This window comes from Exophiala dermatitidis (assembly GCF_000230625.1).
Source record: "Exophiala dermatitidis NIH/UT8656 unplaced genomic scaffold supercont1.1, whole genome shotgun sequence".
In the NCBI taxonomy this organism is placed as follows: domain Eukaryota; kingdom Fungi; phylum Ascomycota; class Eurotiomycetes; order Chaetothyriales; family Herpotrichiellaceae; genus Exophiala; species Exophiala dermatitidis.
The window spans coordinates 3,544,191-3,561,064 of record NW_008751646.1 but is presented as its reverse complement, the minus strand read 5'-3'; the positions used below and the strand labels follow the sequence as shown (position 1 = coordinate 3,561,064).

Below are 16,874 nucleotides of genomic sequence, written 5' to 3'. Positions count from 1 at the left end.
AAGAAGAGCTAAAGCACATGCCGAAGGTTCCAAGCAGACAGAAACGGTCTGGCATCAGTATCACCTAACAACGGTGCCTTGTTTACCTGCATTAGACCCGACCGAGAGCGGTATGGGTGGAAAAATGGTGGCGGATACAACGTTCCGGGGCAGGGCGGAGCGGACGAGTACCCAAGTCAGCTTTTGACAAGGTTCTTCGAAAGCATTCCTCCACTGCATTGTGGTCAAGAGCAAAGGACATTGCCACTAGGTTAGATTGTACCCAGACGAAATTCCTGCAACTGTCGCCATCACAATTCCCCTGTTTTTGAGAAGGTACCATTCCTGTGGAGAGAAGCTTGCCATCTCTAGGTTAGCGGTCAGAAGGTGGCATTGGAAATGTCTTGACGATTGTGGGTAGAATGGTCGGTTCCACCGTGACGGGTGCAAGTGAACGAGTCAGGTTCACAGCGACGTTGAAATATGCTGTGGGCCGGTACCCGGGCGAGGCTGTCCGGATTGGCTGAGCGGAATCTCCCCCGGACGACGCGAGGCTCGGTCCTGGACGATCATCAGTCACTCAGTGAAACCCTTCCCCTGGAAAATGGGGCAACGGCCTGCCCTCTCCACTTCGACCCTATGGTGGAGATGTTTTGCATTTGAGAATGGTACGCGGGCCTTCCACAAACAGGAAAACGTCCTAGGATGTCAAGGGTCTGCCCGAGACGAGAGTATCCTATGTTGATCGCATCCGAACTCTGCAATAGTCGAGAGAATAAGACGCAAGCCTAGCAGGGATAAGTAGACCGTTATGCTACTGGGTCTCGCGGAATTCTGTCGGCCCATCATGAAACCGCCCAGTGACAGTGGACGTCGGCATCTCCAGAGCATTTGCCTCACATTTTGGCTTTAGATAAACTGGCTTATCAAAACTAGTGGTGAGTAGTCCAGCATAGTTGTCGTATACAACCAGAACCACGGTGGGCATGCTGCTCCTCTAATCGAAAATAGGAGGTCGGCAGTTAACAGCGGCCTGCTCCGGCCAAGGTGAAGACGGTTGTTTCGTGTAAAAGTGCATTCCAGGGTGCAATGGGGGGGTGCTGGTATATCATCCTTGAACTGCCTCGGAAAAACAGTTCTCTTGCTCCTGAGCAAAGTTTCCCTTGTCTTCGCTGTACGTTGGGAGCTTGTCTATTCTTTGTGAGCAACCGTCTGTTCCAAGATGGTCACTCTTTTGGCCGGGGTTGGCAACCTCTTCTCGCTCTCTTCTCTTCTCTTGCTCTCAGGCGCCCTGGTCATATACTGGGTCCTTTGGATTGTGTATACCAGGAACTTCCATCCCCTCCACAAGATCCCAGGGCCATGGCTGGCATCCGTAAGTCGACTATGGTACCTGATCCGGATTGCTCGGGGAGATATGGAACATGTCCAACGGCGCCTGCATGCCAAATATGGACCACTCATCAGGATTGCCCCGAATGAAGTTGCATGCGCCTATCCAGATGCCATCAAGACCATCTATCGCACCCAAGGAGCTCTCGAGAAGACCGACTTCTACACGGTCTGGAACAACCAGAACTTCAGCAAGCACCCAGATATGTTCACATGTGTCAACGATAAGGTCCACGCCGAGAGGCGACGCATCATCAACCATGTGTACACTCTGAGCAACGTGCTCAGGTCCGAGGAGTACATTGATAAATGTACCGAGCTGTTCCTCGAGCGAATGGCCGAGTATCAGGACGGGAAAAAGCCTTTCGACCTGGGTAGATGGGTGCAAATGTATGTAAAGCTTGGAACCCTCGTGAAGCCTCGGATGCTGACTTACCAAGGTACGCGTTCGATGTGATTGGCGAACTGTATTTCGGGCGTATGTTTGGTTTCATGGAGACGAGAAGTGATCATGAATCGTGGATCCATTCTCTGGACCTGTTGCTACCTTTTCTGTGCATGACCGCGGTGGTGCCGACATACGTTCGACCACTGATTCTCGCCTCGTCGATCGCCGTGCCTGGGTCTCTCAAAGCCGTGAAGGCTATCGATACCATTGCAACAGCGGCAAGGAAGTGTGCAGCCAAACGTTTTTCTGAAGGGAAGGAGGCAAAAAGTAAAGACAGGACCGACATTCTCGAGCAGTTGTACACAATCCACCAGGAGAAGGGCGAAAAGGTCGACTTCAATATGCCGGAAATCGAGCAGGAAGCTTGGATTGCCTTGTAAGCTCCTTGTCTGAAAAGATCAAACTCACCGTGACAAGCTAACATCGCTCAGGTTCGCTGGATCAGATACCACTGGCATTGCCTTGCGCTCCGTCTTCTACCATCTCCTCAAGAACCCGTCTGTCTACAAGCAACTCATGCAGGAGCTTGATCAAGCCGCAGAAAAGGGCGAGCTCAGTTCACCTGTCAAATACGCTGAGGCCAACAAGCTCCCTCTTCTGTGTGCCTGTATCAAGGAGGCTATGAGACTACACCCGAGCGTCGGACTGACCATGAGTCGCATGGTTCCTGCTGAAGGTCTTGAGCTTGTTGGGCAATATATCCCAGGGGGATACCGTGTGGGCATGAACGCGGCGGTGGTCCACTACGACACTTCCATCTTTGGACCGGATGCCGCAGAGTTCCGCCCGGGCAGGTGGCTCGAAGACAACGCAGCCGCCATGGACAAGTATATGCTGCACTTCGGAGCAGGGACCCGCACGTGCATCGGAAAGAACATCTCCCTGGCCGAGCTGCACAAGCTGGTTCCATCTGTGCTGAGGAAATTCCAGCTCGAATTGTGGGAGGAGGGTCAAACATGGCGCACGCACAATGCATGGTTCGTCAAGCAGGAAGGTCTTCTGGTGCGCGTCACACCACGCAACATGTCGAAGTGAGGTCAGCCAACTCACGCATGACTCCCGCCATATGTTGCTGGCGGCTGACAAGCCGGAGAGAAGACTGGTAATCGGACAGCCGTATCCGGGAGCGAGAGTAATCAAGCCGTTGGATAAAGCGTGTATATATAGGTACTACAACATACAAGCCATTGATGGTCCATACTGTAAGCCCAGCTTCTCGAAGTTGTCGGATTTCCGAGGGAAGGAGAGCCCATTTGATTGGTGGTGCTACATACGTCACGTGAAGTGCGGCTGTCCGGTCAGGCTGCGCTAGTACTAATACAGTATAGTGGCATCGCCAACCTCAGCCTCGGGCATAAACTTGATCTTTGAAGGAGAACAAAAACTTTTTCCACAAACCCCTCGGTCGGGGGTTGCGGGAAGTGAAACCGTGCCCTCATTTGGAGGCGGTGTTCTCCGGGATTAGGGCCTTGAGCCTGTAGTAGGAACGGAGTCCTCGAATTGGACAGTCGGCGTATCGTTGGGGGATGGCCTCCTGGCTGGGCCAAGTAACTCCGGGGCTCACTATTGACCGGTCGAACCAGGCTTTGTGGGGGACGTGTCTCGAAACGGGATCCTAGGGTCATAGGGGGTTTGAATAAGGGTTCATATCCATGTCATCTGGGGGCCAAAGGGGCCAAAATCATTGTGCTTTCGGTCGAGGCTTACACGGCGCCTAGGAGCAAGGCTTCCAACTCGACCATCGGATCGGGAGATCCTACTCTGTCAAGCGGCGTACTTTCACCTCCTAGGGGTCTTTGCGATATTGGAAGTGTTTCTTAGAAGTCAGATATTTATACATGTTGTGGAGGCGATAGTTAAGTGTTCGGTACCATGATTGGACGCTGGTGTTCACCGTCACTACTACTGCTGCGGCTATTCACTTACTATCCCTGTCACGATAGCGACTGAGGAACCTTCCCATTCCAGGTGGAGAAGTCATGGCTGGACAAACTCCAGGAATTATGAATTCCTGCTCTGTGCCCAGGGTAAGAGACTACAGATATCCACATGTCTACACATCTATTTGTATACCAGGCATGGAATGCTTCACAGGATATATCTCTAGGACGACCCTGTTTCCGGGTTCGGATATGCTCATGTTCGAGTTCTCGTTCGTCTCAAACCCTTCTCGCCTTCCTTTTCTTTTCTACACCGCCGGCAGTCATGGTGTTGTCTTGTCGCCCAGGGTTGGTTGGTCGATTGGCATGATTCTAGTATGTCAGAATTGCCTACCGGCAGTCTGCGTCTCTTTCCAAGCTGCTTTGCTTGTCTCAGACGCATTTCTAGATTCTCTAGCATTGTAACCCTCCTTCCACTCGTAACGCAAAGCCCGATAGGCCGGTCTGCCACTTTTGGGTATCTCCCGTCAGCTCAAACAAGCCGTTACCACAATATCTTTTTGTCATGCTCTCTTGTTGTGCATGTCTCAACAGAACTGATCATCATCATGGTCGGCGGCTGGCCGTTCCTTTTGAGCCATCCGAGCCTGTACAGGCCAACGCTTCAAGCCAAATGAAGGACCAGGATCACTTCCCTGATACCGCTTGACCGATCGATTCAAGACACACTTCTTCTTCAATACGCCCCTGACATGATACGTGGCTGGCCTGGGGTGTCTTGCGGCATTTGCTCCAAACTGAGAGCAGGAGAGCAAGAATGTAGCTGGCGCTGGCATAATATCTCGACGACGCCAAAGGTTGAGAAAAACAAGCAAGGGCTTTTGCGCGGCTGCCCTTGGTGAAGTGCTCCTTCTCGAGGCACTCCTACTCCCTGCCCAGTCTCTCGCCTTCATCTTGAGTCATCTCGTAGGCTGGTCGATACCGTTCGACACCATTTTCGTCGACATACCTCAACTTTGGATTCTTCAAGGTATCATTGATGCCTCCAAGACTGGTGTACCCTTCATCATACATGGGACAATACCTCAATGGGCCGCCGGTCAATGGATCCTTGAGGTGTGGGGATCGCAAGAAACACCAGATCTCGGATAAATGCCAGTCGATGATGGGATGGATGCGCATAAATTTCGGCCAGTTGTGGTCCGTTGGGTCAAAGTGCGTCAGCTTGCTGCCGTGAGGATCGGTTCGACGAGTGCCCACGAAAATGGCCCGGATCTGAGGGTTCGCCGTCAGATATAATGCAAAGGCATCGCGGAAGGAGATGATGGGTTTGGGCGCGGCGATTTCGTGCTCGAGTCGATCCAGATCCGAGAGAGCCGGCAACGATGTGTGTCTCAGGGGTGGGTTGGAATGCGATCTTTCTCGTGGTCGTGGCCCCGGATTCGTCGATATGTGTGTCAGGTCGAGATGGTAGAGTTTAGACGAGTACTCGACGAACTCAGTGACCGCGGGGAACGGGTCTGGCGGTTTAGCATAGATGGCTGGGATGGATTGCGGAAATTCTTTTAAAGGGGGTTGTGAAGTTGGATTTTGCTCCGCCTCTTGCTGGTCTTGTTTCCGTCGGCTGCTGGGTCGTGTGTAGTGGGTGTGCAGCACGGCGAGATATAGAATGAGCAAGACTAAACAGTCTTTACCGCCGTTGTAGGACAAAGACAGCGTGCCGAACCTGCCAGGAAAACAATCTAGTGTCAGTATTGCCACCTCGATTGCTTAGGTATGTTGGGTGCGCTCACTCGTAATCCTCTAATGCTTTGGATATCACCTCCAGCGCAATCTTTGCCTGCTCTTGAGTCCGCTTCGTCACTTCGTCCGGTGGAGAAGCGGCCAGGAAGTCGTTGACCTGGCCATTGACCAGTGCGCAAATGTCTTGGAGAGAAGGCAAGGGCGTTGTCGTGTCGGTGTTGTTCGTATGTGAGGATGCATCTGCTTCTCCATGACCAGGCACGACGTTGCCGTTGGTCATGGGGGCGTTGGGCGGCAGCGACGTATCGGTCATGACGAAGGCATGGGCAGAAGGATGAACACGACAAGGCACACACACAGCTTGACAGCAAATGCGATTGTATCTAGTCACCAGAGTGAAGCAGAACAGACAAGGTCGAAGTCGAGTAGGCGGTGGATGGTGAGCCGTGGAACATGGGAAATGATGCCAGTAGTGAGTCTCTTCACTTCTCCGAGGTGTGGGGAAGTTACAGTAGACAGCCGAGTCGGGCTCGGAGCCGCCGATTGAAGTACGAATAACGAGGTACAGGCACGAGGCGACCTGACAGTCGTCTAGTGCTAGCTGCTTCAACAGCATTCCCATGGTCGACTAAGAGAAAGTCTCGTTATGGCCAGCTCTGTGGATGTGAGCCTCAAGACAACCCCTCGAGCTTGCTGTGCGACGAGTGGCCGCAACACTACTTCTCTCGGCTAAGGCTCGATTGCTTCGAATGAGGACCGTTCATACAGAACATACAGACAATGAGAACTACCAGTCGATATTCGCACGAATCAGCGCTCTTGGGGATTCAAGTTGCAGAGCCAAACGAGCCTCAAATAACGATCTACCCCGGAACCCCCCGTCGACGCTCAATAGGACGAACCCCTTTTTTCCCTCTATCTTATGATCATATCATCGACAGCCTGAGGTGTACGGAAGCGAAATCAATCAACCTAGCACTTTCAGTTTCTTTTTCTTCTTTTGCTCCTCTCCCTTCTTGACGCCTTTCTGAAACTGACGCCAGCTACCAATCCGTTCGTCGCGGGTCTCTTCCCACTTCTTCTCGTGCTCTCGCTTCCGTTTTCTCTCTTCAATCTCGGCGTCCTCCTTGGCCTTCTCTCGACCCTCTTCCTGCATTCTGGCCTTCATCTGTCTTCGTCTCCGCGCCTCAGCCTCGACGAGAACCTCGACGGTCTTCCTCCTCCATTCCTGTTTGAACTCCTCGGTCTTCAACTCTTCCGAGTCGACTGTGTATTTGTGCTCGCGCATGAGCAGATGCCGAGCATCAGCTATGCATTCGTCCAGATGCTGCCGCTGTTTCTCATCCAGTAAAGCCACTTGAGCCTTCTTCAGGCGGTCAAACGCTTCGGGCGCTAGTGGGTTCTTGGTCTTGTCCGGATGGATTAGTAGCGACTTTTTGCGATATACATTTTTGATGTCGGACTCGGGGACACCAGGCTGCAGGTCTAAAACAGCGTAGCTGGAACAGGAGTCAGTGGACTGTACATCCCAGAAAAGGCCCAAAGCACTTACGCATCAAGTTTAAAGGCTTTGAGGATCCGATCAATTTCGGCATCCTAGATGGTCGCGTTAGAAGTCAGCGGCCTCGGCCAGATTGTTCCACGGACACGTACCTTGTCATACTCCTTTGCTTCCTTCTCAAGCACGTCAAGAGCATCGGATTCATCATTAGCCATTTTGGGCTGGTAGTTTGCGGCTTACCAATGACTAGATCAGGCTGCGGGATGGCTGGGCGCAAGAAGAATGACAGAACACCAAACGCCCTGGTCAAATGCAAAGAGCGACAGTCAGATAGAGGACTGGACGCGGCAGCAAGCAGAGACAAGTAGTCGCCTTGTAGATGATTTGCGCAAGCACGGCGGCAAGTTGGACTACAATCGTTGCACTACATGTGCTATGCGCTACGAGTGGTTCATTGCGCATGTGCCACTGCAGTGGATTCTCGCCGTCACAGCTGATCGACCGTATTCTCTTATCGATAAGCACTCCCGGTCACGGGACCAAAGATTTTTTGGAAACTTCTCTCATCGCCCGCAACCGATTTGAACTGCCTCACTACTTTGTCTATACTTTACATCCACACTCCAATCATCTGGCAATATGGCGCCGCCTCCAGGCCGCCGCAAAGGAGGTCAAGGGCCCCAAAAACCATTCCAGCGGCCCAGACTCCTCAAGCGCAAGAGGGAAGAGGAGGATCTGGAAGCCCTGTCGAAAAGAGTGGCCGAGTTGGACCCCAAGGCTTCGACGCCGCCAGAACTCTTCACAGACTTACCACTGTCCGCCGCGACACAGGATGGCCTCGCCGCATCACATTTCAAGACCATGACGACGATTCAAAGTCGAACCATCCCGTTGGCATTACAAGGGGCTGACATTTTGGGCGCCGCAAAGACCGGGTCTGGCAAGACTCTTGCGTTTCTCGTGCCTGTACTTGAAAACCTCTACCGCAAAAGATGGACCGGGTACGATGGCCTTGGGGCTCTTATTCTCTCGCCGACTCGAGAATTGGCGATCCAGATATTCGAGGTGCTGCGAAAGGTCGGACGCAACCATACATTTTCGGCCGGATTGGTGATCGGCGGGAAAAGTCTACAAGAGGAACGGGACCGGCTGGGACGGATGAATATCCTGGTGGCCACTCCGGGCAGGATGCTACAACACATGGATCAAACGGCCGAGCTCGACATTGGCAATCTGCAAATGCTGGTGCTGGACGAGGCCGACCGAATCATGGACATGGGATTCAAGGCCACTCTTGATGCGCTGATCGAACATCTTCCACGGGAAAGGCAGACGCTGATGTTCAGCGCAACGCAAACAAAGAGGGTTTCTGATCTGGCTCGACTCAGTCTGACTGACCCCGAGTTTGTGTCTGTGCACGAGGGAGCCGAAAGTGCCACGCCCTCGACCCTCCAACAGAACTACATTGTCACCCCATTGGCCGAGAAGCTCGACGTTCTGTGGTCGTTTATCCGCGCGAACGTCAAGAAGAAGATTTTGGTCTTCCTGAGCAGTGGCAAACAAGTGCGTTTCGTCTACGAAGCCTTCCGGCACCTGCAGCCGGGTATCCCCCTGCTTCACCTACACGGGCGACAAAAGCAGACTGCCCGCTTAGACATCACGACCAAGTTCTCCAACAGCAAATACGCATGTCTGTTCTCGACCGACGTTGCGGCACGAGGCTTGGATTTTCCCTCGGTTGACTGGGTCGTCCAAGTAGACTGCCCCGAAGATGCAGAGACATACATCCATCGCGTGGGTCGCACGGCACGGTACGAGCGGGACGGGCGAGCAGTCATGTTTGTGGACCCCAGTGAAGAGGAAGGCATGCTGAAAGCGCTGGAGAGGAAGAAAGTAACTGTGGAAAAGATCAACGTCCGGCAGAAGAAGATGCAGCAGACGATCAAAACTCAGCTGCAGAACATGTGTTTCAAGGACCCGGAGCTCAAATACCTGGGCCAGAAGGCCTTTGTCAGCTATGTGCGCAGCGTGCACGTCCAAAAGGACAAGGAGACCTTCGACCTCAAGAAACTAGACCTCGAAGCTTTCGCCGCCAGTCTAGGACTTCCTGGAACGCCGAGAGTGAAATTCGTCAAGGGCGAGGACGCAAAGGCCCGAAAGAATGCACCACGACAACTGCTGGCCGCGCTCGAGAGCGAAGGTAGTGAGGATGAAAACGGCGAACGCAAGCAAAAGAAGAAAGACGGCGTCAGGACCAAATACGACCGCATGTTCGAGCGACAGAACCAGGACGTTCTCGCCGAGCATTACACGAAATTAGTTGAACACGACGAAGATGGAGCCGCGTCTGGGGATGACGACAACGAAGACAACGAAATGGACTTTTTATCAGTCAAGCGACGCTTCGACGCCGGCGACGCAGCCCTCGACCATCAAGGCGACCGTCGTCGTCCTTCCTCCTCCTCCTCTGACTCTGCATCAGAATCCGAATCAGACGCCGAATCAACAATCAACAAACCATCTTCCGAAAAGCGCCGCCGTCGCTCCTCAAGCCACCATAACGTCAGCGGCGGCGAAACAGACGCCAACGGCGTGAAAGTCAAAACCATCAAACTCTCAGACAACCCAGCCGCGGAACCCCTAGTAATCGACTCGCACCGACGCGAAAAACTCCTGAAGTCCCGCAAAAAACTACTTAAATTCAAAGGCCGCGGCGCCCATTTGACATTCGACAGCGACTCCGACACGCCCAAGGACAAGAAGGCGTACCGCGACGAAAGCGAGTTTGGACCCGAAGCCGCCGAGGCCGAGAAGCGCGCGTTCCTGGAGCGCGAGCGCGAGCGGGCCCGCGAAATGGACGAAGTCGACAAGGAGATTGCACGGGCCAAGAGACGCGAGAAGAAAGAGAAGAGAAAGGAAAGAGAGAGACGCGAGCTCGAGACCGAAAGGGAACTCATGGCGCCGCCACGGCTGGCTACGGCTGAAGACGAGGACTACGAAGAAGAAGACCAACGGCCCTCATTGGAGCAACCGCCGCCGTCGAAACGACAGCGGAAATGGTTCGAAGATCCGGCTTCGGATGATGAGGACGAGACGACAGCAGACCGTCACAAGACGAAGAGCAGGAAGGCGAAGAGTGCCCGCCACGTGGAAGCAGCAACAGCAGAACCGCAAACGCTCGAGGACCTCGAGGCCTTGGCGTCCGGGCTGCTTGCGACGACGACGACGACGTAATGGTAGTAGTCACAGTATTTTCGACCCGACTACTACTTGAATCACTATTTGTCTCCGTTGGATAGGCTACTAGTTAGTAAGTGGGAGAAAGTTTATCCCACCACTGTATACCGTACATACTCTTGCGGGATTATACCCCTTTTCGCTCAGGACTCCAAAAGGACCTTACTTTCGGTATCAGCCAGAAAGCCTCCCCGTCCATCCCAATCCCTCGCCTTGGAAATGACCAGAGAAGCGTCCTATTCCTTCACAAAACAGGACGGAAGAGCTCACTCGGCAAGCGGTCAATCGAACGATGTCTCTGGCCTGGTCCCCATCGCTGGAAGGTGCTATCTATATATAATAATCACAAAGACTACTTCAATGAACCCCACAGACACTCCTACCTCCCACATACCTACATTTATTATCTACCTACAGTACATTCCCTGCATACCCGACCGTACAGTACCCATAGGCGTGAAGACTGGAGAAGCTACCTGGGTACACAGCCCCCGACATCGTTGTGGGTACGTGTCTGGTGTGCACGGGATATAGATGGTTGTAAAGAGGATATATTGTCGGAGAAGATATGCCAAGGTCTGCTGCGTACAGACGGTAGGTGTCAACAAAGTCCGGTCTTGTTGCTTGCTTGCCAGCGGCCAAAGAAAGTGTTGATACTCCATCAATTGTAATAATCGAGCCGAGATATGTCCATCTTACAAGTCAATATCCGATTCCTCACGGAAGAGTCCTAATTACGGAGGTCCCAAGAATCCAAATAGCCAAGACAATTAAACCCATCTGACCACTGCAGTGTATTTTCCTCTCGGTTGGTGCGTGTTCTTGATCCTTATTGCAATTACTGAACTCTAATAGAAGATAGGAGATACCTCCCGCCAACTACTTACTCCTAGTCTCCTCCTAGCAGGATTGTGCTGCCACCATGGTATAACAAGATATAACAGACAGGCCAGGACACGACGTAAGGCATATTCTCGCTTCTGCTGTCTGTGGCAACCGAAGAAATAGGTCATAAAATGCTTCATAGCAAACTACATATAGGCCAGACACTGGTAGCGGCCCCTTTTTGCCCCTCCTTGGCCCCAATGGTCTCATTCAACATTTCATCCAGTACGAACGTATCGCACAGTCCTCGTAAAAAAGCCAATTGTGCTCCGTGGCAGCCACTTTTGCTTAGCCGTTCTGTACAACCAGCCACGCAGTCGGCTTAACAGACCCAAACACCATTAAGATAACATCCCTTCCACCCCAAAGCTCTTAATTGTGATTGTTGGGAACCGACAAAATCATTTCCCAATGTCTCGGCGAATGACGTGCACCCACAGGCTCCAACATCTCAGAAAGGCTGAGCTGACGTTCCTGCATATATCCCGGCTCAGTTTTGTGCTGTGGACCAATACCATGATATCTGTACTGTAATGCGACGAGTTGGGATTGCAGAAAAAACAATAGCCTGGACCTGACGCTCGTCATCGTGAGAGCATGTATGTGCATAGGGTCCTCGTTTCACACCCTTCCCGAACGGAGAGCTCCAGAGATGCAATCGCCATGACGATGATGGTCGCTCTCCTATGGAAAATCTGCACTCTTCCGATCTGTTGGAAGTCGTACCTGCTCGCCGTACAATGAATCGTACCTGATTGTCATGCCCCCCTGCGTCCAGCGCAGACGGACTGCCAAGATAACGTCAAAATATGTTATACATTATTTTTGGAAAAGGGGCCACCATTTCCCCCAAAGCGACAAAAGTGTGTTCGTTGCTCGTTGGTGAAGTTCAACAAGATCATTAAAATGTGCGCCATGCTCGGTCAATATCGTGGAAAACAGACAAAAAGCCATGCCGCCGGCCTGCTTCAGTCATGCCGAGGCCCTAAAATGCCTTGGATGTCCATCTTTGGTCGTTTTGGATCAGGCTCATCATGCGTTCCCTCCTCACGGACCCCTCGTTCGGCTCGGAGAGGCGGTTGGGCGGTTGCGCCAGGAGGTTGAGTAATGGCAGGGTCTATTGGCGCAGCCGCAGACGGTCGTATAGGTGGTAGTTGAAGACTTGCTTGACCCTGTAAGGGTGGGAGTGACTCCCTATGGTATGCTGTTCCTCGCTCAGGTGGACGTGGAAAGATAGGATTTGCGAAGGGCATGTGGGAAGGAGGGCCCATCTGACCCTGAGGAGGCGGGTAACTATATCCGCCCGAATAGGATGCAATGGGCCTGAGTGCAGGGTCAGGAGGCTGAGGGCCGTGTCCCGGTAACGGCGCTTGTCCAGACCCAGGAATCGGCGCAGGCACAGACGGGTATTGTCGTGAAGAGGGAACAAACGTCCCTAGTGCAGTGGCTGGACTCGGAGAAATGGATGGCGGAGCATACATGGACTGAAAGGGCGGCCCTCTCAACGGGGGTCCTCTTGACGGATCATATGCTTGCAGAGGCCTAAACCCTCGCTGTCCGCCTGCGGTTTGGAAGACGTCGGAGCCGGGCATCCTTCTCATCGGGTCTGCCAATGGTCCCCCAATAGAGGACATTGTAGTTTCAAAGCCTCGTCTTGCAGAAGGATCCTCGGGCTTCAAAGGAGGTCGTCCTCTCTTTTTATGCTCGACATCAACACATGAGTCCTGTGAATAATTGATCGATCAGCCTACCACAGACCCGATAAACATGAGGAAAATAACCTACCTCTTTCCCGCTTGCAACACACCGCCTGCATGGACGACTGTTGTCGCATCTCAAGTGCTTCTTTTTGCAGTTGATACAGGCCGAAGCAACATGGGCCTTGGCCTTCCGTGCGGACCGTGGCGAGACTGAAGACAATACATAGCGAGACTCTTGTCCGCCCACAGAACTGGTAGGTAGGCTTGAAGGGGATTGATACGATCCTGGATGTGGATATGACAACGCAAATGGACCAGGCTGTACGGGAGCTTCTGTAAGTGTTTCACCACCTCTTGCATGCACACCGAACCTTGAAGCGGTTTGTTCCAGTGGTGTCGCAGGTGAGGTGACGGCAGTCTCGCCAGTAGTGGTGTTGCTTACGGGGGGAGTATGTGACCGCTTTCTTCGGCGCCCGGCAATCTGTGGAGGTTCAACGGGTGGCTCCGGTGGGGGAGAACCGGACATGGGAGGTGTAGGAAGAGATGCCCAGGCGGGCGCAGCGATTGGTTTCGGCAGGCTGAGGTCGAGGGTAAACCTGGAGTTGTCGATGCTGAACCGGTGTTTCTTGAACGACGAGCAGAAGGAAGGGAGGTGAGGCGGCCGTGAATGCTGCATCAGGTATATCCCAATCCGTATGTAGCAAGTTCCAGTGTTTATTACGTTGGCCACAGATTCTCGAACAGATAATGTTCTTCCCTGCCCCAGTACAACGGTCACCTCAGGCTTGAAGCGAAGGTCGTCTTCAGGATGTCCGAGCTCGGGTGTTGTTTGGTATGCGCATAACAGCGGCGAGAAGTAAGTATCGCGTCTCGACCAAAGTACCCGACAGTGCTTCCGACGCTTATTTAGGCGTCCGTGCGAAAGCTTGGGAACATGTCAGTAATGTGCATGTGGAGCCCAATGATCTAAAGCAGGGGATGGGTACAACATATCGACCCGAGTCGTGCGGCATACCTAGACAAGGCGCTGTCCCTTTTGGCCCCGATTTCACACGCGACCGAAATGGACCAAACAGGACAACGGTGAGATTGGCGATGATGATGGTGACGAGAATAATGAGCCCCAAATCCACGCGCGCGATGTCTATGTAGCGAACGATCGACTGGAAAGACCGGAAGCTGCCCGTCCGGAAATCAGAGCAACGGCAGGAACAGGGCAGCAGAAACAGGAATGACTGATTATCTGGCAGGAAGATGGCAATATGTTCGTGAAGGAGCGACACAGAAATATCGAATCCTTGACCAACGAGAAAGTCTCAGAGAGAGCCCAAGCAAGATGGGCCTCTTCGCTCGAGGAGTTGTTCAACTCAACACCCTCAATCCGAAGTCACAACAGAGCTGAGGGGGTCGATGAGGAGGCAAAAGAGGCAGATCAACAAAGCTGCCAGAGTCTTGCTGTAGCCATTCGTTCGTCTGTTCATTTGTGCTGCATGCAAGGGCCGCAGCTGCCGAAGATGCAGATGAACGAGCGAAGCGGACACTTGTTCTGCATGCCAAATTTCCTCATGTTCGTTTGGAATATGGAGAGCGACGATCTGCTCGACTAAAGCATGTTGACCCAGTAGTTCCGCCTGCGAGCTCCACATTGGTATGGGAAAACATGGTCCAGGGATCCATCATGGAGCTGAAGGGCTGCGGATAGTATTGCGTTAGCCTTTGCGTCTGACGGACACTGGCCCTGGCCTCCCGCTGTCCATTGCGACATGCCAGACACGCCCACACGGCGTCCATTCGTGCCAGTGACTGGCAGTCAGCCTGCTCCCGGGTGGTGTTTCGCCGCCTTTGCCGACATGGTCTGCCTTGTCGAGCCGTAGCACCAGACGGTGGTTGTCTCGGTAAGCCCAGCGAGACCTTGGCCACATCCACAGACGACATAACAACCAGATTGCCGCCCCGGCCGTTCCAACTGAATGGCCGGAATCGTCGTCAAAGCCCAGAAGGAAGCCTCACCAAGCGAAAGCAATCAGCGCACAAGCTTCTGTCCGGACAGATCCAATGGTGGCCCGGCTGTCAGGCTCCAGCGCGGGTCGAGTCTGCATTAACCCCGGTCCGTAGATCCCAGCAGCCACGACAGCCACGCCAATCACGACTCTTTGGAGCCCGGCACAGGACTCTCGGCCATTGGCGGGATAGTGTTAATGTTAGGGTAGGCGATTGACGAGGCCGACCGTTAAGGACGGACATGGGGACACTGCCCTATTATTGGCAAAGACCCGGAACCAGGGAGAGACATTGGAGAAACAAAATAGACCAGGGATGCCTAAACAAGAAAAGGCCGATAGTGGCTCCCTGTCAAACATGATCTCGAATACTAATGTCAGGCCTTCTGTTCGTCCTTCTTTGTGAAGGTTATGAAGAAGGTTCAGCATCTGATACCCAATCGCTGGTTATGGGGTTGGTCACCCAGTTAAGGCGAGCCCAGGTTTTTCGCGGCTCTGTCCTGCTAGTAGATCCTGCCAAATGCATACTTGCAGCAGAGGCCAGGTTGGAGTGTTCTTGTCGAATCTCAATACTGTTGTGCTGGCAGCCGGGCTGCATATTGGTCCAGGAATAGTTCATTCTTGTGCAACCTATGAGGAGCTGAGAACCTTCCCGGTGGACTCATGGTTCCACAAATCCTACATACGTTGTATTGACTGTGGTAACCGAGTAAAGTATCGCCGGCCGAACCATCAGCATTGGGACATCGGGCATCACCATGGAGATTTCAACAATGATGAGTCCTCGGCGTGCATTATTTCGATTTATCAGATTGTGGACTGAGACTTCCGACAAAATGATCCGTATTCAGTCGTCCAGAATGCAGATCGAGCTACCCATCTTGGCGCTCGGCGACGAAGCCGGACATACAGAATAGTTGCTCGCGCGCACGGTACTCGGGTCCTATATTCAAAAGGTGTGGTGGAGAGTCGCAAGCACAAGCTCTCTTCTGTCCATCCTTTCTTGTTCAGCTCGCACTAGCCTTGCAGGGATAACATCCAGTGGGCGTGCCGAATACCGTGGCGCATTTGGAGGGGTACGTATATCTCTCAGCCAGCCTAGGGTCTTGTGGTAGTGTCGAGGATCCGAAGCCCGGTGTGCGCTCCTGTTGGCTTGCTCTTTCACACTGGTTTCTCGCTTGTTAGTGTGTGGGATGGATGGGTAGCAATTGCTTGGCTAGCCATATCGCATGGGCCCAATCTGTACTATTGATTCTTTTGTTTTGATCACCGCCGGATTGGTCGATTATTATCCAGATACTGTTGAGATGTCCAAGAGCTCATCATTTGCGCTGGAGGCTGAAAATGGGCTTCCTTTCCGTGGCAGGCGCCTTCTATGGACTGTTCCATAAATAATTTCAGACGACACCTGTCAGGCGAATAGCCGCCGCGTGCGCATGTTCAGTGTTTACGCGATGGGCCTACTCCGAAATAAGCCTGGTCCACAGCTGGCTTGGATTCGTAGCACAACGCCTGAATACCAGCGAATCTTGTGGTTCTTTGAAGTGGCGCACAAGGCCAGCAGCTGAGCCCAAAGCCAGGGTTCTGGCGAGTAAGGCAGAGTGGTTATGAGGCCAACTGCCGGTTCGTTTCCTAATCTTGTATGCTTGGTAAGGACGGAAGGCTTCCCTCGTGACTAGCGAGTAACTGCGGCAAAGAATCACCCCATTCGGCGTCCACACTATTAGTGAATGGCGGGAGGAAAGATCACCGGAAGTTGCCTCTAACCCGGATCTCGCAATGCCGGTGACAGCCGTCAGAGAAGGGCCGCGCAACACAAACAGGCGAAAAACAAAGCCCAAGAGGGTCGAGCCGCGCTTATTCTCCGCGAGCCCAAGACGGGCAGTTGAAAATTGGATCCTTTTCGCTTCCTCTCATCCTTGTTTAAGGACAATCATACATGGCGCATTGCCCTTCAGGTACCGAGCCAAAGAACGATCGCCATGTTTGGTCTTGCGAGCGGAGTCCCACGTTGCAGACTTCGGCTGATATTCTTGGCTCCAGACTGCCCGCGTTTGGGAAGGCCGAATAATTTCGCATACCTTAACCGCATTACAGCTCATCAGCCAA

At 53.0% G+C, this 16,874-nt stretch overlaps 5 protein-coding genes across 5 annotated transcripts; 2 read left to right on the top strand and 3 right to left on the bottom strand.

Moving 5' to 3' along the window:
* Positions 1-1,201: 1,201 nt before the first annotated feature.
* Positions 1,202-2,854, top strand: HMPREF1120_01267 (cytochrome P450 oxidoreductase; the record flags this gene model as incomplete). The annotated part of the gene is made up of 3 exons (XM_009155279.1): positions 1,202-1,761; positions 1,812-2,195; positions 2,251-2,854. 3 exons carry the CDS (start codon positions 1,202-1,204, stop codon positions 2,852-2,854), a joined length of 1,548 nt encoding a protein of 515 aa, XP_009153527.1.
* Positions 2,855-4,623: 1,769 nt separating this feature from the next.
* On the bottom strand, positions 4,624-5,755 carry HMPREF1120_01266 (FMN adenylyltransferase; the record flags this gene model as incomplete). Its single annotated transcript, XM_009155278.1, has 2 exons — positions 4,624-5,425; positions 5,493-5,755. 2 exons carry the CDS (start codon positions 5,753-5,755, stop codon positions 4,624-4,626), a joined length of 1,065 nt encoding a protein of 354 aa, XP_009153526.1.
* Positions 5,756-6,409: 654 nt separating this feature from the next.
* HMPREF1120_01265 (DnaJ protein, subfamily C, member 8) lies at positions 6,410-7,158 on the bottom strand (the record flags this gene model as incomplete). Its single annotated transcript, XM_009155277.1, has 3 exons — positions 6,410-6,941; positions 6,995-7,038; positions 7,096-7,158. 3 exons carry the CDS (start codon positions 7,156-7,158, stop codon positions 6,410-6,412), a joined length of 639 nt encoding a protein of 212 aa, XP_009153525.1.
* Positions 7,159-7,512: 354 nt separating this feature from the next.
* HMPREF1120_01264 (uncharacterized protein) lies at positions 7,513-10,668 on the top strand. The gene has a single exon (XM_009155276.1). The coding sequence runs from the start codon at positions 7,583-7,585 to the stop codon at positions 10,175-10,177; it is 2,595 nt and encodes an 864-aa protein (XP_009153524.1). The 5' UTR covers positions 7,513-7,582; the 3' UTR covers positions 10,178-10,668.
* Positions 10,669-12,033: 1,365 nt separating this feature from the next.
* On the bottom strand, positions 12,034-13,441 carry HMPREF1120_01263 (uncharacterized protein; the record flags this gene model as incomplete). Its single annotated transcript, XM_009155275.1, has 2 exons — positions 12,034-12,789; positions 12,851-13,441. The coding sequence occupies 2 exons, from the start codon at positions 13,439-13,441 to the stop codon at positions 12,034-12,036; spliced, it is 1,347 nt and encodes a 448-aa protein (XP_009153523.1).
* Between the last annotated feature and the right edge of the window lie 3,433 nt (positions 13,442-16,874).